This window comes from Triticum urartu, chromosome 1, assembly GCF_003073215.2.
Source record: "Triticum urartu cultivar G1812 chromosome 1, Tu2.1, whole genome shotgun sequence".
Taxonomy (NCBI): domain Eukaryota; kingdom Viridiplantae; phylum Streptophyta; class Magnoliopsida; order Poales; family Poaceae; genus Triticum; species Triticum urartu.
The window spans coordinates 72,249,136-72,271,924 of NC_053022.1; the positions used below are offsets into that span (position 1 = coordinate 72,249,136).

The window sequence follows — 22,789 nt, forward strand, 5'->3', positions numbered from 1 at the left end:
CCGCCCCTGCCAATAGTCCGAGCCTAATATCAAACAGACATCGTACAAATGCCTAACATTTAAATCCGGAGGCCCTAACCAAGCCACATACCGGGTATGGGGCATAAACCGGTCTGACGCACTCTCATGGGTCGTCGCCGCCATATTCCATCAATCCATCTTCAAAGCAGGTACTGATAAAACGACCTTGCCAGGCCTGACGTCGACGCCACCACGGTGTCAAACAGCGCCACCGCTCTGCGCTCGTCCATCCAGACACATCTGTCGTTGAGATTCAGCTGCACCATGCCGCCAATACTCATCGTCGTCGACGCGGTAGATCCAACGCCGCTCCTCCTGCCAACCTCCACGCCGTCGCCGCTGCTGGAGCTGCCACGCGGAGCCCACCACCCATAGTAACTCCCCGAACACCCAAGCCTCCCAAGACGGTGCCTCCATGGAGGACACCATGTGCATGGCGCCGCCACCACCCAATCCAAGACGGATTTTGGACTTCCGTCCGGGAGTGGGTCAGAGGTGAATAGGAGGGGACCTCGGCTTCGCCTCCAAGGAGGGTAACGACGCCAATGTCGTCGCCGATGCCGGGTCGAGCTAGCCGTCCAAAGTTTCCTCCGGTCCCCAACCTGTATCGCCAACCTCTGTCTACTCCGGATATGGCCACGAGCCGAGAAACAAAACCAACGGGAGAAGAAAGTACCATGGGGCTCAACCACCAAATGGAAGATCGATGAGAGACTCCGATGCAGATCTGTCCAGGTCCAGAAAATCCGACCTGGGCAACGACGAGTACCACCACCCCGCACTGGCCGCCGGCGTCCTAGCGCCAGATCACGAAGGATCTGACCAAAACGCGACGACTCACGCAGCCACCAGCTCCTAGCGCTCCCTTAGTCGCCAATCCGTGCCGCAAGCGTGGACTCCAGCCGTCGGCGCGTCGCGCACGCCGCCGCCAGGAGCCTAGGATCCGCCTGCAGCGCCGCCGAACCCCACGGTAGTCGAACGCTTCTTCATGAACAGGCAGTCCCGCGCCAACCGAATCGCGCGGGGGGGGGGGGGTGTCACGACTGGTTTTCCGGACATAAATTTCCAGAAAATGGCCGTTGTGCTCACCAGCCCCAGGATTACTGTTAGCTGATGAGGCACCAACTTGTTACAGAAATTCCAAGCAAAAGTACAAAATGTGTAGTACAAGACCATTGTGGCCTATGAGTACATCAAATGGTTTTCTAGTGGTCGATGGCGGAAGCGGTTTGTGAATCATCAGTGTATGGGACTCCATTTCCCACGGGAACAGCTGACCAGGTTAACTCCTATCTTTGCGAGGCTGCTATCACCGTTGCTTAGTTTCCGGGGCTGTCACCGCAACGCTCCTCTCCATGCAGAAATCTGGCCAAGACAATAGCCCAGGGACAAGCCAGTGAGTACTTTGAATGTACTCGCAAACATTATGAACACTGGGATAATATAATTGATAATCATGCACTGAAATATTCTATGATCACATCGTCAGTCACAAATAAAATATCTTTTATGCATGCAAGCAGGTTATTTATATGCAACATGAATAAGCAATAATAGAGTGGGAATAAAATGCCGCAGTCGGGCGTCTGAGCGACACCACATAAAGGGCTTTAAAAGAAATGCCACAGTCGGGCGTCTGAGCGACACCACATAAAGGGCTTTAAAAGAAATGCCACAGTCGGGCGTCTGAGCGACACCACATAAAGGGCTTTAAAAGAAATGCCACAGTCGGGCGTCTGAGCGACACCACATAAAGGGCTTTAAAAGAAATGCCACAGTCGGGCGTCTGAGCGACACCACATAAAGGGCTTTAAAAGAAATGCCACAGTCGGGCGTCTGAGCGACACCACATAAAGGGCTTAAATAAATAATACAATGAATATCCAGGAGGTAGAACCGTCCCAGGGATACTCAATAATATAAACAATGCAACGGGTTAGTCCAATTACAAAATAATAATCATGGTCCTCACAAGTAACCAGTCGGTATCCAAGTTTGGTTTAACAATATCTCCTCCGAAGACCGACACTAAGACCAACACTTGACCCATCCCAGACTGTAATCCTTAACCATGGACACGGCTATTCGAATAGGTTTAATCTCTGCAGAGGGTGTACTCTTTACCCACGAGTAACGGATTCCTTTAGTCCATCGGGACTAATTCCGTCTACGGCCTTTTAGTTGAAAACACGCCTAACTTGCACACACCAGCTTAACTCATCGGTGTCTGGAATCACCCACGACACTTGTTAAGCAAAACTCTAAGTGGGGAGGCTACAACCTCGCGTAGCATGGGATCAAATTTATATCGCGCGCTCTAAGGGGTGGCCTCCCCTCTCGGTCCCAACCGGAAACACCCATGCCCCCGGACCAGGTGGCATGCCTACCGGCTACAACCGATATCTTCCACCATGGCCTCTCTGTACGGTGTGTGCTTGAAAGGGGTTGACGACTTACTGAACCATACCCTACCTGCGGCAGGGACAAGTGGTAGTACATAGCAAGTATGGGGGTTACTGGAAACAAGACTCGGTCTACGGTCGACTCAGGAGGTTTATAAGTTCCCTGCATGACATGTAAACAAATATATTTCAATCAACAAAATCACCACTCAATATACCTTACCATGCCATACCGGACATAACCGTCCCGACGGGGACCGGCGACAAGCTCACTCCTACCCAAGGCAGAGGCTTTCCCGGATTCCTTTCCGGCATGCATGCAAGGCACATGAGGATGATTACCATCACAAGTATATTCATTTCCAACAGCAAGGAAATCACTAATATGCCTTCATGCAAATGATCATATCACATGAAATAACAAGTTCTCCGATATAAGGTGGTGTTATAAACGTGTCAACTAACACACCAAAAATATTATTCCGGGGTTCAGAATGCTTGCCTTTAATGGTGTGGAGAGGTGGGGGTGCTCTCCAAAATTTTTGAAAGCTTCCTTCTCTCCCAAAAATCCTATTTCCAAAAATATGCAAATAACACATATTTCAAAAACAGTACAAAAAAGTTGTTTGGAAAATTTTCAAATAAATCTTAAAATAAACTAGACAATATTTGAGAGATGTAGGAAAAAGAATCAATTCATTTGGAGTTATATTTAAAAAGTTATAGGCAGTCAAAGTTGTGGTCAAAATCTGTTATTTAAAATAAAACAGAAAAGAAAACGTTTCAGAGGGGAATACGCTTTCAGAGCGGGGAAACGTACTGGGGTGGATTACGCCTTCACTTAATCCCACGTGGACAGGCACGGGGTCGCTGACAGTGGGTCCAGAGGGCCCACTGGTCAGGTTTGACCAGTCTATCCCTCCCTCCTCTTCCTCTGCCCGAACGGAGGCGAGGCAACGGGGATCGTCGCCGGCGAACGGCGGCTCCCCGCGGGGCTCAGAGGGCGGGGATGGATCCGCCACTCCAGGGCGGTCCTCCCGGTGGTCGCCAGGTAGGTGGGGACGGAGGGAGCTGCCGGCGGCGAGCTTCTCGGCGGAGGAGGCCTCGGGAGCAAAGTGATATTTCTCCCGCGGTGTGTCCCGATCAAAATCGAGTAGTGGGAATGGTTCACGGGAGGATGAGGAAGCTCTTGGTGGAGAGAACGGAGAGGGAGAGGCCTCGGTGGTGCCGAATTGGCCAGGGCAGTGGTGGCGGCTGCAGTTGCCGGAGGTGGGGAAGAAGACCTCCCCCGGGTCGATTGGCTGCCATGGGAGAACTAGGGGAGCATTCTAAGGCTGCCTGTGTGCTTGAATGGGTTCGGGGCCTCCTTTTATAGGCGTCGAGCGGTTCCGCGGCGGCCGTGGATAAGCTCTCCGGCGAACCGCCATTCTGTAGCTGCAGGGCATCGTGGCGAGGCTGGGGATGGCGGCAGGAGCTAGCGGACGAGCGGCTACTGCTCCAAGGGCGAGCTGGCGAGCGGAGGTGGCTTTGGCGGCGCCGACCGTGGCAGAGGCGCGCTGCGGACGCCGGTGTGCCGCCAAAAGCTCTGTCGGCGTCGCTGTAGGCTGCCAGGGCGGCTTGGCGCGTTGCTGTGAGGGTAGCGAGTGGCGTGGCTCTGCAGAGCGGGCCAAAACCAGGGGGCCAGCGTGTCGGCTCGGGCGCGGGTCGTGCAATACGCGCGCTCTGGGCGCGTCCCGTGCACGCACTGAATGTGCTCGACGAAATGCTAAAGCATGCTAGAGGTCGCGGTTGAAGGCTGGCGAGAAACAGGGCTAGGTTAGGGATAGTGGGCGATCAAGGGACAAGGTGGTTAGGTCAGGAGACCAAGTTCACAATGCAAATTCAAGATCATGTCAAATCTGGCCATGCTCTCCAGGTGTTTGACAAAATGCCACAGGCACCTAGGCTCTTCTTGGGGTGGCCAAATTCTCCAGATCAGGGTCTCCTTAGATGCAAGAGAGAGTGGTGAGGTTATTGGCAAAAGAGAAACTTGCTAGTGCAAGTTTTGCAAAACTTCAATTCTGGACAGGAAATAAATGACATTATTTCATGAACCAAATTAATCCAATGGGTGCATGCTCCTGGATTTAGGGGTTTGGTAGGGCTGTCTACAAGTAGGAGAAAGCACAAGATCATTGGAGCAAAATTAAATAGGGTTGTAGTAGAAATCACAAGGCTGGACCAGAATGAAAATGAGGTTGATTCACTCAAAATTTTCAAATAACACACAGGTTTTTGCATAAAGTTGAATCATATGCTACTACCAACATCCCATAATTTTGGTGGAGGCCAGAAAGAAATATTTAAATGGGTTGTAGTGCAAATTGCACTATGGACCAGAGAAGGAAAATTGAGTGTAGAGCTCAAAATATTTCATGAATACAAGATATTTTTGTACAAAAGTGATTTAAAAACATCACATGACATATCCAAATTTTGGTTGGAATTTTAAGTGAATTTATCAAATGGTTGTAGTTCAAATATGGCCATTTAACCTTGAAAAACCATTTTCAAGAGAGTAAAGATCAAGCAACTTAATTATTTAATTAGTTATATTAAATAAGGGAAAATTTCTCTTGAGAGATTAAATATGTCCAATGACATATTTGAAAAGTTTTCTCTTTGGGAAAAACTCATCATAACAGGGAAGGAAATGATTTAAAAATCAAAATGGAGCTCAGAAATTCAAAGTTTTAATTCCTGGCAAAAATTTTAATTTAATAAAACAAGGCAAAAATTTTGGGGTGTCACAACACTACCCCCCTTAAGAAAAATCTCGTCCTCGAGATTTGTTAAAAGCTGTTTTAAGAAGAACAATAAGCAGTAAAAATGTGGCTACAGTGAGAGGGCAATAAGTGGTGAAAAACCACAGTGTGAAAACTGGTGCTGCGTGGAAAAGTCTACGGTTCGGGACAAAAACATGAGATCTCTACGCTGGATATAAATTTAGAATAACTTCTAAATTTAAATATACGCTGGTCGCACCCGAGAGCACAGTGCTCCCTCTGGTTGACAGGTGGACCCAGGGCCCACTGTCGGCCTCTTCTTCTCCCTCTGGATCTCTCTTCTTCCTCTCTCCCGCGCGCTTTCTCGCGCTTTCTCCACCGGCGACGCCTAGCGCGTAGGGCATCTAGGCCGTACCGCGGTAGTGCGCGGCGTGCTAGCTGCCGGTGCAGCGTGCACTCACCTCGCGGGCCAGCGTGCTGTCGGCACTGCTCGCGGATTCGACTCCGAACACCGGCGATCGGGCGACGAGCGGCGTTGGTGGACTTCGCCCACCGTACACCGAGCTCGAGCTATAAAACGGACGGGGTGCCTCTCTCTTCTTCCTCACACCTGGCCTCACTTCTCCTCCTTCTTCCTCCATTACTGCTTACAAAAGCTCGGGTTAGGCTCTAATGGCGGAGGCGATGCCGGACTGGTTTGCGATCCTGATATTTGGAGGGATGGCGACACTACTGGGGCTCTCTGTGCTCCTGTGCGCGATGATCCTCGACGATCGTCGCGACGCTGCTGCTCGGGTGTTGGCTCTCCGCGGTGGTGGTGATCACGAGGAGTAGGTGGGGTGTGCCGGTTGCTAACCGTTGTTAGGGGGTGATTAGTTGGATGCAACACTGTTGCAAAGTTTTGCAAACAGTGTATGTGTTCGAATGGTAATGGTTGTGAGTCTGCTGCGTGGTGCTGTGTGAAATTAAATAATCCACGTCGTGAGAAAGTGTAGATGTAGCAACTCAGGGAAAAGAAATCTCACTCCAGAATTTTGCGAGGAAAAAAAACAGTTAATTTAAAGGAGTATAAACCACAACAAAAACTACACACATTAGTAGAAACCAAATAATTGACTCGTCGTACAGACTCAGGGTATCACACATAAGTCACACACATAAATAAATGTTGCAATAATGAACACCGCAGCGATGTTCTAAAATGGAAACGGTAACTGGACGGGGTCCCTAGAAAACGTCTCTGGTACTGGGATACACTCCTCTTCTATCGGGGGAAGTGGATTGACCAGTCGATGTACGTGTCTCTCCTGGTCGGGCCTTAGTGCTCTGCCGATGGCGATCTGAGGATTTAAATCTGCGAGGCTCTGAAGATAACCCATCACACGTTGGGTTAAATGCTCTTGAGCGATGACGTACTGGACAAGGTTGGCCAGGACTGGGTCTCTCTCAATGCGTCCACCGGGAAAAGATGTCACTCCTCCGGGTGCTGCACGGCTCAGGAAGTAATAATACCCTCGTTCGCTGGCATAGGGTACCGCGAATCGAAGGCGAGCAAGCGCTTCGTATGCAACAGCTTCTATGGCCATATGTGGGGTTGGCATTGATTTCCCCACGAAGGAGACCTCTGTTGGATCTTGGTTTGAGTTTACGGGAGGGATGTGTACTGCTGCCCAATATCTTGAGGTGGAAGGGGTAATTCTCGATTTGAACAGCTCGTACAGGGGTGGCTGGGTAGCGCCCATGGTACTGCAGGTAAAATCCCACAATAACTTGACAAAACTACCCGGGGTTGCATCTGGGGTTCTAAGGTAAATGCTGGGGCTCGGCATGGCAAGAAATGGTTGTGAGGATGGTGCACAAGATGAGGGGTGTTTGGCAAGGTCACGCGGTGGCCTTTTATAGCACTGGAGCTGGGTCATTTTTACCGTGGTGAATGGTAAAGAAAATTTCCAGCTCTGTTCCAAGGGTCGGGGTCAAGCCACAGATTCACACATTTCACTATAGTGATGTGTTACTGTGGGGTTGACGGGGTGGTTTTTGGTAACTGTGTCTGGGATAGAAATCTTATACTGCATACTGGCGCATCCAGGCAAGGCTACTATTAAAATAGAGGCATGACAACAGGCGGCGTTTAAATACAAGGCCACACGATTACAAAGCGAGGGTACACTGGGACTCGATACAACTCGGGTGACCTAGTCTACCTCGTTTACATCCAAGCGGGCGTGCCTTGAGGCTCCTCCACGGGTCTCGTCGTCGGAATTAGCTGGAGTGGGTTGAGGGGCTGCAGGTTCGGGGTAGCGATGAGGACCATCTCGGGGATTGTTGGTCACAATCCCGTTGGAGTGTGCTCCCAATATGCGACGAAGCACCTCTGGGGTTATCGCAGCACCTTGGCCTATGGTTGGGGCAGGCCTCAGGGACTCGATCGGGTGTCCAAACAGCACGACTGGGTTGTCGGCGTTGGGCTCGTTTTCTTCTCTCGCCGGGGCTCGACGAACCAGCTCTCCACGAGCTGCGATTAGATCAATAGTGATTTGATCGCACAGTTCCTCTAGTGCACTTACATAGCGCACTAGGTGCAACAATGCAGGATCCGTCTCGTGATCTCCGTTGGCAACTCGGGGTGGTCTACCATACCCTTCACGTCTGGGGTAGAAGTGGAACGAGTGACAGTTAACTCTAGGCGACAAGTGCCGGAGATGAACTATAGCCTCTCGAGCAGCTAGTTGGATGGCTTGAAGCTCAAAGGAAGTTGTCCTTCCGGTGAACCTGTAGGGGCGCTCGGGCTCTAGACCCCTACCGTAGATGTGTACAGTGGCCCAGAATTGACGGTTCTCACCGCTCATGGGTCCTTGGTATACAACATATTCTGGGGGCTCTTCTAACGCATAGGCACGACGGGAGAGGTTTGCGAGTATGGTCACAAAGCCTCCAAGGTTGGTTGCTGTGGTCTCATTGTGCACGACAGGGCCAGGCATTGTGGCTTGGTTTGGGGTAGAGGCTGTGCTGTGCTGTGTTGGGACTAGTGTGCCCCTTTTTATAGGAAAAAGGGGACGGAGTCTTCCTTCGCACGCTTGCGAGAAAGGACTATTTAGGGGCCGGTCACTGGCGCATGAGTGACAGGTTAGGTTGATAGGTTGGGCACCGACTGTCAAAAAGGTGTTGGGTCACTGTGTGGCTATCTTGCACAAGAAGCTTGGCTGGGGTTTGGTTATGGTTTGGTGGGTTGGTTTGCCTAAGTTTATAGGCCCGGCTAAGATAGGATTAGCCAATGGTCAGCCTGGCTCTGATACCAAGTCTGTCACGACCGGTTTTCCGGACATAAATTTCCAGAAAATGGCCGTTGTGCTCACCAGCCCCAGGATTACTGTTAGCTGATGAGGCACCAACTTGTTACAGAAATTCCAAGCAAAAGTACAAAATGTGTAGTACAAGACCATTGTGGCCTATGAGTACATCAAATGGTTTTCTAGTGGTCGATGGCGGAAGCGGTTTGTGAATCATCAGTGTATGGGACTCCATTTCCCACGGGAACAGCTGACCAGGTTAACTCCTATCTTCGCGAGGCTGCTATCACCGTTGCTTAGTTTCCGGGGCTGTCACCGCAACGCTCCTCTCCATGCAGAAATCTGGCCAAGACAATAGCCAGGGACAAGCCAGTGAGTACTTTGAATGTACTCGCAAACATTATGAACACTGGGATAATATAATTGATAATCATGCACTGAAATATTCTATGATCACATCGTCAGTCACAAATAAAATATCTTTTATGCATGCAAGCAGGTTATTTATATGCAACATGAATAAGCAATAATAGAGTGGAAATAAAATGCCGCAGTCGGGCGTCTGAGCGACACCACATAAAGGGATTTTAAAAGAAATGCCACAGTCGGGCGTCTGAGCGACACCACATAAAGGGCTTTAAAAGAAATGCCACAGTCAGGCGTCTGAGCGACACCACATAAAGGGCTTTTAAAAGGAATGCCACAGTCGGGCGTCTGAGCGACACCACATAAAGGGCTTTAAAAGAAATGCCACAGTCGGGCGTCTGAGCGACACCACATAAAGGGCTTTTAAAAGAAATGCCACAGTCGGGCATCTGAGCGACACCACATAAAGGGCTTTTAAAAGAAATGCCACAGTCGGGCGTCTGAGCGACACCACATAAAGGGCTTTTAAAAGAAATGCCACAGTCGGGCGTCTGAGCGACACCACATAAAGGGCTTTGAAATAAATAATCACAATGAATATCCAGGAGGTAGAACCATCCCAGGGATACTCAATAATAAAATTAATGCAACGGGTTAGTCTATTACAAAATAATAATCATGGGCCTCACAAGTAACCAGTCAATATCCAATTTTGGTTTAACAATATCTCCTCCGAAGACCGACACTAAGACCAACACTTGACCCATCCCAGACTGTAATCCTTAACCATGGACACGGCTATTCGAATAGGTTTAATCTCTGCAGAGGGTGTACTCTTTACCCACGAGTAACGGATTCCTTTAGTCCATCGGGACTAATTTCGTCTACGGCCTTTTAGTTGAAAACACGCCTAACTTGCACACACCAGCTTAACTCATCGGTGTCTGGAATCACCCACGACACTTGTTAAGCAAAACTCTAAGTGGGGAGGCTACAACCTCGCGTAGCATGGGATCAAATTTATATCGCGCGCTCTAAGGGGTGGCCTCCCCTCTCGGTCTCAACCGGAAACACCCATGCCCCCGGACCAGGTGGCATGCCTACCGGCTACAACCGATATCTTCCACCATGGCCTCTCTGTACGGTGTGTGCTTGAAAGGGGTTGACGACTTACTGAACCATACCCTACCTGCGGCAGGGACAAGTGGTAGTACATAGCAAGTATGGGGGTTACTGGAAACAAGACTCGGTCTACGGTCGACTCAGGAGGTTTATAAGTTCCCTGCATGACATGTAAACAAATATATTTCAATCAACAAAATCACCACTCAATATACCTTACCATGCCATACCGGACATAACTGTCCCGACGGGGACCGGCGACAAGCTCACTCCTACCCAAGGCAGAGGCTTTCCCGGATTCCTTTCCGGCATGCATGCAAGGCACATGAGGATGATTACCATCACAAGTATATTCATTTCCAACAGCAAGGAAATCACTAATATGCCTCATGCAAATGATCATATCACATGAAATAACAAGCTCTCCGATATAAGGTGGTGTTATAAACGTGTCAACTAACACACCAAAAATATTATTCCGAGGTTCAGAATGCTTGCCTTTAATGGTGTGGAGAGGTGGGGGTGCTCTCCAAATTTTTTGAAAGCTTCCTTCTCTCCCAAAAATCCTATTTCCAAAAATATGCAAATAACACATATTTCAAAAACAGTACAAAAAAGTTGTTTGGAAAATCTTCAAATAAATCTTAAAATAAACTAGACAATATTTGAGAGATGTAGGAAAAAGAATTAATTCATTTGGAGTTATATTTAAAAAGTTATAGGCAGTCAAAGTTGTGGTCAAAATCTGTTATTTAAAATAAAACAGAAAAGAAAACGCTTCAGATAGAATACGCTTTCGGTGCAGGGTAAACGTACTGGGGGAAATTACGCCTTCACTTAATCCCACGTGGACAGGCACGGGGTCGCTGACAGTGGGTCCAGAGGGCCCACTGGTCAGGTTTGACCAGTCTATCCCTCCCTCCTCTTCCTCTGCCCGAACGGAGGCGAGGCAACGGCGATCGTCGCCGGCGAACGGCGGCTCCCCGCGGGGCTCAGAGGGCGGGGATGGATCCGCCACTCCAGGGCGGTCCTCCCGGTGGTCGCCAGGTAGGTGGGGACGGAGGGAGCTGCCGGCGGCGAGCTTCTCGGCGGAGGTGGCCTCGGGAGCAAAGTGATATTTCTCCCGCGGTGTGTCCCGATCAAAATCAAGTAGTGGGAATGGTTCACGGGAAGATGAGGAAGCTCTTGGTGGAGAGAACGGAGAGGGGGAGGTACTAGAGGTGCCGGATTGGCCGGGGCGGTGGCGGCGGCAGGAGTTGCTGGAGATGAGGAAGGAGGCCTCCCCAGGTCGAATGCCAGCTAGGGGAGTGCCATAGGGGTGGCCTGAGGTTGCCCGCGTGCTCGGGGAAGCTCGGGGGCCTCCTTTTATAGGCGTGGCAAGGCGGTTCCGCGGCGGCCGTGGATAAGCTCTCCGGCGACCGCCATTCTGTAGCTGCAGGGCATCGTGGCGAGGCTGGGGATGGCGGCAGGAGCTAGCGGACGAGCGGCTACTGCTCCAAGGGCGAGCTGGCGAGCGGAGGTGGCTTTGGCGGCGCCGACCGTGGCAGAGGCGCGCTACGGACGCCGGTGTGCCGCCAAAAGCTCTGTCGGCGTCGCTGTAGGCTGCCAGGGCGGCTTGGCGCGTTGCTGTGAGGGGGATAGCGAGTGGCGTGGCTCTGCAGAGCGGGCCAAAACCAGGGGGGCCAGCGTGTCGGCTCGGGCGCGGGTCGTGCAATACGCGCGCTCTGGGCGCATCCCGTGCACGCACTGAATGTGCTCGACGAAATGCTAAAGCATGCTTAGAGGTCGCGGTTGAGGTTGGGAAGAAACAGGGCTAGGTTAGGGATAGTGGGGCGATCAAGGGACAAGGTGGTTAGGTCTGGAGACCAAGTTCACAATGCAAATTCAAGATCATGTCAAATCTGGCCATGCTCTCCAGGTGTTTGACAAAATGCCACAGGTACCTAGGCTCTTCTTGGGGTGGCCAAATTCTCCAGATCAGGGTCTCCTTAGATGCAAGAGAGAGTGGTGAGGTTAGTTTGCCAAAAGTAGAAACTTGCTAGTGCAAGTTTTGCAGTATTTCAATTCTGGACAGGAAATAAATGACATTATTTCATGAACCAAAATTAATCCAATGGGTGCCTGCTCCTGGATTTAGGGGTTTGGTAGGGCTGTCTACAAGTAGGGGAAATCACAAGATCATTGGAGCAAATTTAAATAGGGTTGTAGTAGAAATCACAAGGCTAGACCAGAATGAAAATGAGGTTGATTCACTCAAAATTTTCAAATAACAACACAGGGTTTTTGCATAAAGTTGAATCATATGCTACTACCAACATCCCATAATTTTGGTGGAGGCCAGAAAGAAATATTTAAATGGGTTGTAGTGCAAATTGCACTATGGACCAGAGAAGGAAAATTGAGTGTAGAGCTCAAAATATTTCATGAATACAAGATATTTTTGTACAAAAGTGATTTAAAAACATCACATGACATATCCAAATTTTGGTTGGAATTTTAAGTGAATTTATCAAATGGTTGTAGTTCAAATATGGCCATTTAACCTTGAAAAACCATTTTCAAGAGAGTAAAGATCAAGCAACTTAATTATTTAATTATTTATATTAAATAAGGGAAAATTTCTCTTGAGAGATTAAATATGTCCAATGACATATTTGAAAAGTTTTCTCTTTGGGAAAAACTCATCATAACAGGGAAGGAAATGATTTAAAAATCAAAATGGAGCTCAGAAATTCAAAGTTTTAATTCCTGGCAAAAATTTTAATTTAATAAAACAAGGCCAAAATTTTGGGGTGTCACAGGGGGGAGATGCCCTGCCGCCGCCCCTGTTGGCCATGCTTCACCCAGCAGCGCTACAGGCGGCGGCGAGGGTGAGGAAGCCGAGGAAGAGAAGCCCGACGGCGACTAGGGTTTTCCTTGGCCACCCACAGGGGAGGACGAGGGGGTTACGATATGCCCAAACCATCTCAGACGATGTTGGACAAGTTTCTCTTCAGTCGGTGCCACCCCATCTCTATCACGTATATAATCATTCCGGACCCACTCCTTTCTTGTGTGGCCACATATTCATCTCAACATGCGCATCTCTGTTACACCTAGCTGTTGGACATGTCGCCTTTTAGTTGGCCAACGTTCAGCACCATACAACATCACGGGTCGAATTGATGTCCTATAGAACCTGCCTTTTAGCTTTTGAGGCACTCTCTTATCATAGAGAACGCCAAAAGCTTGGCACCACTTTATCCATCCAACTTTTATTCGATGACTCACATCTTCATCGATATCACTAATGTGAATTTGACTGCGCCATAAAATAGTTAGGGTATAGGAGATAATACTAATATAATAATATACTTGGACGTGTTTTAAAAGATCGCATCAATGCGTAATAATGGCCATAGGTCAATTAAGATCTCGTTGCTGTATAATTATTAAAACTAGATGATACTCCATACGTTGTTGCGGAAATAGTTTGCAACATATTTCAATGTGATTTGTTATATGAGAATATTTGAAGTAATAATATAAAAAACTAAAACTAAAAATACATATGATTTATTATGTTTGATTACTATATAGTTGTAAATTGTTTATTAAATATATATAGCATAATAGAATGAAAATTCATGTTTGCATGTTGACATGGGTCTTTTTTTCATGCATGTCATGATGAAGTGGCTAGCTTGCATGTTGAGAGACATATGATAGTGGGGTGGCCTTTTCTCATGCATGTTGTGTGATGATGTGGCATGCTTGCATGTTGAGAGAAATAGTTAGTGGGGGCTAGCTATTTAGATATAGAAGATAAGTTGCTGTATAATTATAGAACAATCATATTCTCTTCAGTAGGTTGGCTTTATACTAATTTCCTGGATTTCTGTAAATTTGTTCAAGACATATCTTAAATATCCAGGCTGTCCTACAATTTCTAGTTCCATCTTTCTTATTTATGTCATTCAATCATATCTTATTGAGCTGATATGCTCCTTGCTTCAGGCACAGACTCTGTGCCCATCAGGTTGTGTTTGTGATTAGCCACCAAGCTGGAAAGCCAAAGAACTCGCGCTGAATTGCCTCCGAGAAGTAGAAGTTTGTAACTTGATAGGAACTGAACATGAAGCTGCTCTTGTAGAACGGTTATTCGTTTGGGCAACAGTGCTACAAAAGATGACTAACTTTCCATTGCTCAGTCGCTGAAAGCAAGGCCAAGGAGTTCTGCCAGATGCTTCAAAGCTTCTCTAGGCCAGAAATATCTATGAAGGGGCAACATTTTGCCTAATCTACTCATACCAAAGTTTACCATGGACCGATCTTGTCGGAAACTCCAGGTGCACCGCAGGGCCTCCTAGAACGCTTTGCAAGCTTGTTTCATGTGCTGGTGCTGGTACCTGGTGGTCATTTTGTACTTCTCATCTCGGTATAAATTGCACTACTTGTGAACTTCAATGTATAAGTTATACTAGCAAATATGCCCGTGCGTTGTAACGGAAGACAAAAAATTATGGCTAACCAAATAAGTATGACTCAATATCCTAACACATGAGTGTACTCTATTTTAACATTGTGGCTCACCATGTTGCTATTTTTTTTCTCACCCTACCCGATGGTGGTTGCGATGTCCACGTGATCACAATGCATTTGACGTGGTAAATCCCAAGCCTATGAGTTTGCCAGTGCATGCCATATTTGTCATTATGTTGCGCAAGGGAACGTTTAAAACTTTAAAAACAAATCTCATTAACTACGTACTACTCCCAACGCCAAGACATATAAAGACTTTCAGAAAACTAATCGAATCCTAAACATAAAATACTTTTGAATCAGTGAACAGTTTTTCGAATCGACAAACATGTTTTTTTGAAATTTTTTATTTTCTTAAAAAAGTAATGAACATTACTTTTGTTTACAAACTTTTTAAATGTATGAAACGGTTTCAAATTCATTAACATTTTTTGACTCAACAAACATTTTTTGAATCGATGATTTTTTTTAAATTAGGGAACAAATTTTAAAAATCATTTTTTGTGAACATTTTCTAAAATGTTATGGCCACTTTTTTTCAGATTTCCGAATATGTTTTGACTACATGATGATTTTTTCAAAATCATGCACTTAATTTTATTTCCTGACCATTTTTCCAAATTGTGATTTTTTTATAATATTGCGAACAATTTGGCAAAACGAGTAACATTTTTTGCCAACCACCCTGCTACTGATCGCTCATTGACTACTGCTCGTCTCGCAGCTATAAAACAGCGTGGGAGGCGGCGATTTTTAGTCCGAAAAACGAATCGTTTTCCACTTACAGGTGGCATTGGTGGGTAGAGGGTAATTTTAACGACGGATGACCAGAAGCGATAGCCGCTTTATTAGTAGGTAAAGATAAAGATAAAAACTAGGATATTTCCTTCAGAGATGTTGCAGGATATATAAGTTGCACCCTTTGCATGTGGATGTTGTCTGAACTTCCAGTTCTTGTCATCATCAGAGCTTTAATCATTTGTATGTGTGTGAGTGTGGCCGAAGTTCAAATATAAGCGGTATGAGTGTGGGTGAAGTTCAGACATACTAGGCAGTATGAGATCTGTGAAAAAACTGGACTTGTTATTTTTCAGGCGTGTAATCAAGCCTGGAGCGAGGTTTCGATCTCTGCCGCGAACCGCTCCATGGCCGTCCACGGCAGCATGACCGGCACGGCCACGGCGTCCTCCCCGTCACCGTCCTTGACGGCCACGAAGAACGTCCCCCCGAGATGCACCTGAGACGGCCCGCCATACACCGGCTCGCCCCACCCGAAGTCCACGCGGTGGAACCCGACGTGCCGGAGGTCGGAGAGGAGGAACATGTTGGGCGAGTCGAACGGCGGCGGCTCGTGCAGCGCCAGCATGTTGGCCGCGGACCTCACGTGCGCGGCGGTTGCCTTAGCCTTCTGTATCATCTCCACCACGTCGCCCAGCGAGCTCCCGCCCATGTCGTCGGCGGGCGCCGCCGCTCTGAGCGGCACGCACGCGTTGCCGTAGTATCCCGTGGGGAGCCGCAGGGCGGCGTTCCTCCTGAAGCTCGCGATGATGCCGAGCCGCGCGACCTCGCCCGCAGGGAGCGCGAGCGCCACCGTGCGGGCGCGCCAGAGGAGCGCCGCGAGGACCTCGAACGTCGACGCGGCCGGTGCACCGTGGAGGCGTTTCTTCAGCGCCGCGATGTCGGCCAGCCGGAAGACGAATGAACGCATGACGGTGTCGTCGCTTCCGTGGGCCGGGAACGGCAGGGGCGGCGTGACGTCGTACTTGTTGTGCGGCGCGTCGAGGAGGCCGCGGGACCATGAAGGCGCGACGGCCGGCGCGGGGAGCCCGCGGGCGAGGTCGGCGATGGCGGACATGAACAGGTAGACTCCCGTGGCGTCGCACATGGCGTGGTTGATGCGCATGCCGAAGACGAAGCCGCCGCAGAGGAGCCGCGTGACCTGGATCACCACCAACGGCCAGGTGAGCACGCCGCCGCTAGAGCAATCCACGTCGAGGAGGAGCTCATCCATGCACGGGAACGGCGGCGTCAGCCCCTGGCCACCACCGGCAGCCTCCTCGAGCTCGGCCAGCCGCACGTCGGCGTCGGCCTCCGCGAACAGCACGCCCTGGCCGGTGCAGTCCACGACCAGCTTGCCACCTTCCACCTCCCTGAAGCGCCCGGCGAGGGGGTAGTAGTGCACCAGCGCCTCCGACAGCGCTCGGGCGATGACGTCCACCGGGTCGTCGTCGCCGCGCGCCGGGCCGCCGCGGTGGACGAAGACGCCGGGCATGAGCACCCGCAGAGACTCCTTACTGTCGATGTCGGAGAGGCGCTTTGTTTCCTGGGGTGTCGGTGAGGCCGGGACGACGAGGACTGGCTCTCGCCGGCGCACGGCGAAGGTAAGCATCATTGCACCCGGCGTGCGTGTGGACCTGAGGGTCAGGTGCTCTGTGTGGTTTTGAGGTGATCGCCTGATGCTGAATCTTATAGAGGATCTCTGGTCGTCGCTACTGTATTTCGACTCGATCAGCATGCAACCACGAGCACAAAAGTTTCTGCAAGTGCACGTCGCACGCAAATGCTTCTGCAAGTGGAAGTAGGTACGCAGTCGCCAGCCCTGATTTCTCTTACTAATGGAAATTGGAGAGAAGGCCTTTTTGCTCAAAAAAGGGTACGCATTACTGGCAGTGCAGGTAGTTCATGTATTAATGGGGAGTATAAAACTCTTTATGGCTCAATGATTGTAAAGAAAAAGCATGTCGATCTGGGAAAATGCCAATGGAGCCTGAGCTCCTTGAGGCCGTTTTCAAAACACCATTTACTATAACACAAGAAAAGATCGTTTTTTTAAACACACATACACATGTATACTATGTATGTGCAAAATTTTATAACATTTTACTTTCATATGTGGTGTACAAAAAAAAGACAATTTTGTATTTTCAAATGGGCTGATTTTGTTGTTGTTGGGCTGGATTTTTTTTCTGTAGAGCTTACCAAGTACAAAAAAAATTGACTCAAAAACTAATTGCAATTTTTTTCAAACAAACTTTTATGGATCCGTAGTGAACATGTACAAGTTTTCAAGGAATTTATTGAACTTCTAAATATGGTTTTTGGTTTATTTTGAAAATATCGGCCTCCTTGATGCCCAGACACCATAAGCCCGCACCCATGTTGATCTTGTCTGTTAGTCTAGATTAATGTAGATAAATATGTCTGACTAATGATTGCTCTCTCATACTCCATCTTACGTTCTTATATGTTTATACACTAAAGAAATATTTTAAAGCACTTCAACCCAACAGAATTAGGCAAAATGGACAAAACTAACCTCAAGACGCAACTATTTCACAAACTAAACCATAGGCGAAACAAATTCACCCAGCTAATCCTTTTGTGTAGCGCCGACCTGCTACACTGAGTAGTGCTTGATTGGCATGCGCTACATTCCTGACCAGCGTGGCATCCCCGGGTCCGGACCGGGCCCCACCCCTGGTTGTGCAGTGCCTAGGTGAAAGGAGTTGCACTACCTTGTGCAGCGCCTAGTTGAAAGGAGGTGCAATACCTTGCCTGTTTGAAATCTTGCTTCAGAGATGGTGGTCCCATTTGTTCTCGTGCATAATCGTCGAATTATCGATGATCAAGGAGATCTCTACTGGAGCTGCAGGAAGTAGAGATGGTGCATTGCTGCTTGTGAGTGTCGTGTTGATCAGTATCTAGTGTCCATATGCACGTCTTATTTGTGTAGTAGCATGTAAGTGTTTCGTCTATCATTGCAACAGATGCAGGCAAAGTTGCAGGTTCTTTCACCTCTTGTCCCTGTTAGGAAGGTGACCTTCCTCAGGTTCTGCAAACAGTTGGTTGAGGGTTTATGGGCTGTAGTGGATGTTTCCATTGATGGGTTGATGATGGAGCAAGGCCTAGCTATGGCATCCACCATTGCAAATATGAAGTGCCGGAGGCTGCCTTCTGGCTGTGTGGTGCAAGATACTCCCAATAGCTTTTGCAAGGTACACCTGTTGGGAAACGTTGCATGGAAAATAAAAAAAATTCTGCGCACACGCAAGATCTATCCATGGAGATGCATAGCTACGAGATTGGAGAGTATGTCTACGCACCCTCGTAGACCGTAAGCGGAAGCGTTAAGTAACGCGGTTGATGTAGTCGAACTTCTTCGCGATCCAACGGATCAAGTACCAAACGTATGACACCTCCGCGTTCAGCGCACGTTCAGCTCTGTGACGTCCTCGCCTTCTTGATCCAGCAAGACGGGCGAAGTAGTAGACGAGTTTCGACAGCACGACGACGTGGTGGCGGTGGTGGTGATGCTATCTTCGCAGGGCTTCGCCTAAGCACTACAAAGATATGACCGTGGGATGAAACTGTGGACAGGGGCGCCGCACACGGCTAAGAGATTGTCGTGGTTATGTGTGGCACCCCGTCCGACATATATATAGGTGGGGGGAGAGGGGAGTCAGACAGGAGGCGCCCCAAGTTGGGCCGAATCCCACTTGGGCTCCTGCCCAAGCCGCGCCCCCTTCCTTGTTTGTGTGCGGGAGGAAGGCAGGGGGAGGTGGCGCCCCCCCATTTCTTTCTCACATGGAGGGGAAAGGCAGGAGGGGCGAACCCTCCCCCTTTCCTTCCCCTAGGACCGGCGACCAGGGAGAGGGGCACGCCAGCCCCTATGTGGGCTGGTGTGTCCTCCCCTTTGGCCCATTAGGCACATAGACCTCTCGGGGGTGTCCAAAACGCTTTCTGGTGATTAGATGACTACCCAGTGCACTCGAAACTCTTCTGTTGTCCAAATAGTATCGTCCTATATATGAATCTTTACCTTCGGACCATTCTGGAGCTCCTCGTCATGTCCGTGATCTCATCCGGGACTCCGAACAACATTCGATCACCAAATCACATAACTCATATAATACTATATCGTCAACAAACGTTAAGCGTGCGGAACCTACGAGTTCGAGAACTATGTAGACATGACCGAGAGACCTCTCCGGTCAATAACCAATAGCGGAACCTGGATGCCCATATTAGTTCCTACATATTCCACGAAGATCTTTATCGGTCGTACCTTTATGACAACATACGTAATTCCCTTTGTCTGTTGATATGTTACTTGCACGAGATTCGATTGTCAGTATCTACATACCTAGTTTCAATCTCGCTACCGCCAAGTCTATTTACTCATTCCGTAATACATCATCTCGTAACTAACTCCTTATTCACTTTGCTTGCAAGCTTCTTGTGATGTGTGTCGGTATCAAAACCGGCGGATCTCGGGTAGGGGATCCCGAACTGTGCGTCTAAGGCGGATGGTAACAGGAGGCTGGGGACACGATGTTTTACCCAGGTTCGGGCCCTCTCAATGGAGGTAATACCCTACTTCCTGCTTGATTGATCTTGATGATATGAGTATTACAAGAGTTGATCTAACACGAGATCGTAGAGGCTAAACCCTAGAAGCTAGCCTATGGTATGATTGTTGTTGTCATACGGACTAAACCCTCCGGTTTATATAGACACTGGAGGGGGCTAGGGTTACACAGAGTCAGTTACAAGGGAGGAGATCTACATATTCGTATTGCCAAGCTTGCCTTCCACGCCATGGAGAGTCCCATCCAGACATGAGACGAAGTCTTCAATCTTGTATCTTCATAGTCCAACAGTCCGGCTAAAGTATATAGTCCGGCCGTCCGAGGACCCCCTAATCCAGGACTCCCTCAGTAGCCCCTGAACCATGCTTCAATGACGATGAGTCCGGCGCGCATATTGTCTTCGGCATTGCAAGGCAGGTTCTTCCTGTAGAGAGAATAATATTTCCACAAATCTAATCTGCTGACACATTCTGCAGCATGACATCATACCGCGGCCTGGTTATTATTCGAACCATTTTTATCAACCAGCTACTGCGCATATTGCAAGGCGGTTTTATTGGCACGTCTTGTCGAAGCAGAGATCGTGTCCCCTTATCACAGGATTCTCATCAATATGGGCGTGGGTAAGCCAACCGTGCCATCAATTACGACGCTTGGGGAATAAGCAAGTTTACCAGGCAGGTGGGGAGGCGTATAGTTTCTTCCGCCCTTATAAAGGGACAAGGATTCCTCTCTTTACCCACGCCTTCTTCCTCCCTGCTCGTCCATTCTCGCGCACTCGAGCTCCAGCACCCAAGTTCACATTTTCCCCTCGAACCACTCCGAGCATGTCCGGAGCGGGAGGCAAGTGGATGGTCTCCTCCGTTATGGAGGAGAACATCACAAATCTACGGAGAGCCGGATACCTGGCTGCAGACATCGCACACCGGCTGCCAGATGCGGGGCAGATCGTCCCTACTCCAAGACCCCATGAGAGGGTGGTTTTTCTTACCCACTTCGTCCGCGGACTGGGATTTCCCCTCCACCCGTTTGTCCGCAGGCTCATGTTCTACTATGGGCTGGACTTTCACGATCTGGCCCCCAATTTCATCCTCAACATCTCGGCGTTTATCGTCGTGTGCGAGGCCTTCCTTCGCATTAACCCCACTTCGGCCTCTGGCTGAAGACCTTCAATGTTAAACCGAAGGTGGTGGTCGGCCAGCAAGCGGAGTGCGGAGGCGCCATGGTGGGCAAAATGCCCAACGTCACCTGGCTCGAAGGCTCCTATGTGGAGACCATAAAGGGGTGGCAATCGGGGTGGTTCTACATTACCGAGCCGCGCGACACCAAGTGGGTGGCGGCCCTCAAGTTCCGATCTGGAATCCCCACGTGGCTCACCTCCTGGAAAGAGAAGGGCCTATCCTGGGGTTCATCGGTGGAGCTGACCGGACTCCAGAAATGTATCTGAAACATGATGGGCAAGAAAATCAGGCTCGTCAATGTGGTCCAGGTCATGCTCTTCCGCCGGATCCTCCCGTGTCAATGATGGGCATTCAATTTGTGGGAGTTCGACCTGTTGGAAATATGCCCTAGAGGCAATAATAAAAGGATTATTATTATATTTCCTTGTTCATGATAATTGTCTTTTATTCATGCTATAATTGTGTTATCCGGAAATCGTAATACATGTGTGAATACACAGACACCAACATGTCCCTAGTAAGCCTCTAGTCGACTAGCTCGTTGATCAACAGATAGTCATGGTTTCCTGACTATGGACATGGGGATGTCATTGATAATGGGATCACATCATTAGGAGAATGATGTGATGGACAAGACCCAATCCTAAACATAGCACAAGATCGTATAGTTCGTTTGCTAGAGTTTTTCCAATGTCAAGTATCTTTTCCTTAGACCATGAGATCGTGTAACTCCCAGATACCGTAGGAGTGCTCTGGGTATACCAAACGTCACAACGTAACTGGGTGACTATAAAGGTATACTACGGGTATCTCCGAAAGTGTCTGTTGGGTTGACACGGATCAAGACTGGGATTTATCACTCCGTATGACGGAGCGGTATCTCTGGGCCCACTCGGTAATGCATCATCATAATGAGCTCAAAGTGACCAAGTGTCTGGTCACGGGATCATGCATTACGGTACGAGTAAAGTGACTTGCCAGTAACGAGATTGAACGAGGTATTGGGATACCGACGATCGAATCTCGGGCAAGTAACGTACCGATTGACAAAGGGAATTGTATACGGGGTTGCTTGAATCCTCGACATCGTGGTTCATCCGATGAGATCATCGAGGAGCATGTGGGAGCCAACATGGGTATCCAGATCCCGCTGTTGGTATTGATCGGAGAGCCGTCTCGGTCATGTCTACATGTCTCCCGAACCCGTAGGGTCTACACACTTAAGGTTTGGTGACGCTAGGGTTGTAGAGATATGAATATGCAGTAACCCAAAAGTTGTTCGGAGTCCCGGATGAGATCTTGGACGTCACGAGGAGTTCCGAAATGGTCCGGAGGTGAAGAATTATATATAGGAAGTGCAGTTTCGGCCGTCGGGAGAGTTTCGGGGTCACCGGTATTGTACCGGGACGACCGGAAGGGTCCCGGGGGTCCACCGGGTGGGGCCACCCATCCCGGAGGGCCCCATGGGCCAAAGTGGGGAGGGGAACCAGCCCATAGTGGGCTGGTGCGCCCCCCTAGGCCCACCCCATGCGCCTAGGGTTGGAACCCTAGGGGTGGGGGGGGGGCGCCCCACCTTGCCTTGGGGGCTACTCCACCCTTGGCCGGCGCCCCCCCTAGGAGATCCCATCTCCTAGGGCCGGCGCCCCCCCTAGGGGAGCCTATATAAGGGGGGGGGAGGGAGGGGGCAGCCATACCTTGAGTCTTGGCGCCTCCCTCTCCCCTGCTACACCTCTGTCTCTCTCGCAGTATACG

General features: G+C 49.3%; 1 protein-coding gene across 1 annotated transcript; it reads right to left on the reverse strand.

Moving 5' to 3' along the window:
• Positions 1-15,188: 15,188 nt before the first annotated feature.
• Positions 15,189-16,916, reverse strand: LOC125509232 (benzyl alcohol O-benzoyltransferase-like). The gene has a single exon (XM_048674189.1). It carries the CDS (start codon positions 16,877-16,879, stop codon positions 15,590-15,592), a length of 1,290 nt encoding a protein of 429 aa, XP_048530146.1. The 5' UTR covers positions 16,880-16,916; the 3' UTR covers positions 15,189-15,589.
• Between the last annotated feature and the right edge of the window lie 5,873 nt (positions 16,917-22,789).

Bases quoted from the DNA above. Each gene is read 5' to 3' on its own strand.
- LOC125509232 (XM_048674189.1), bottom strand. From the start codon at position 16,879: ATGATGCTTACCTTCGCCGTGCGCCGGCGAGAGCCAGTCCTCGTCGTC.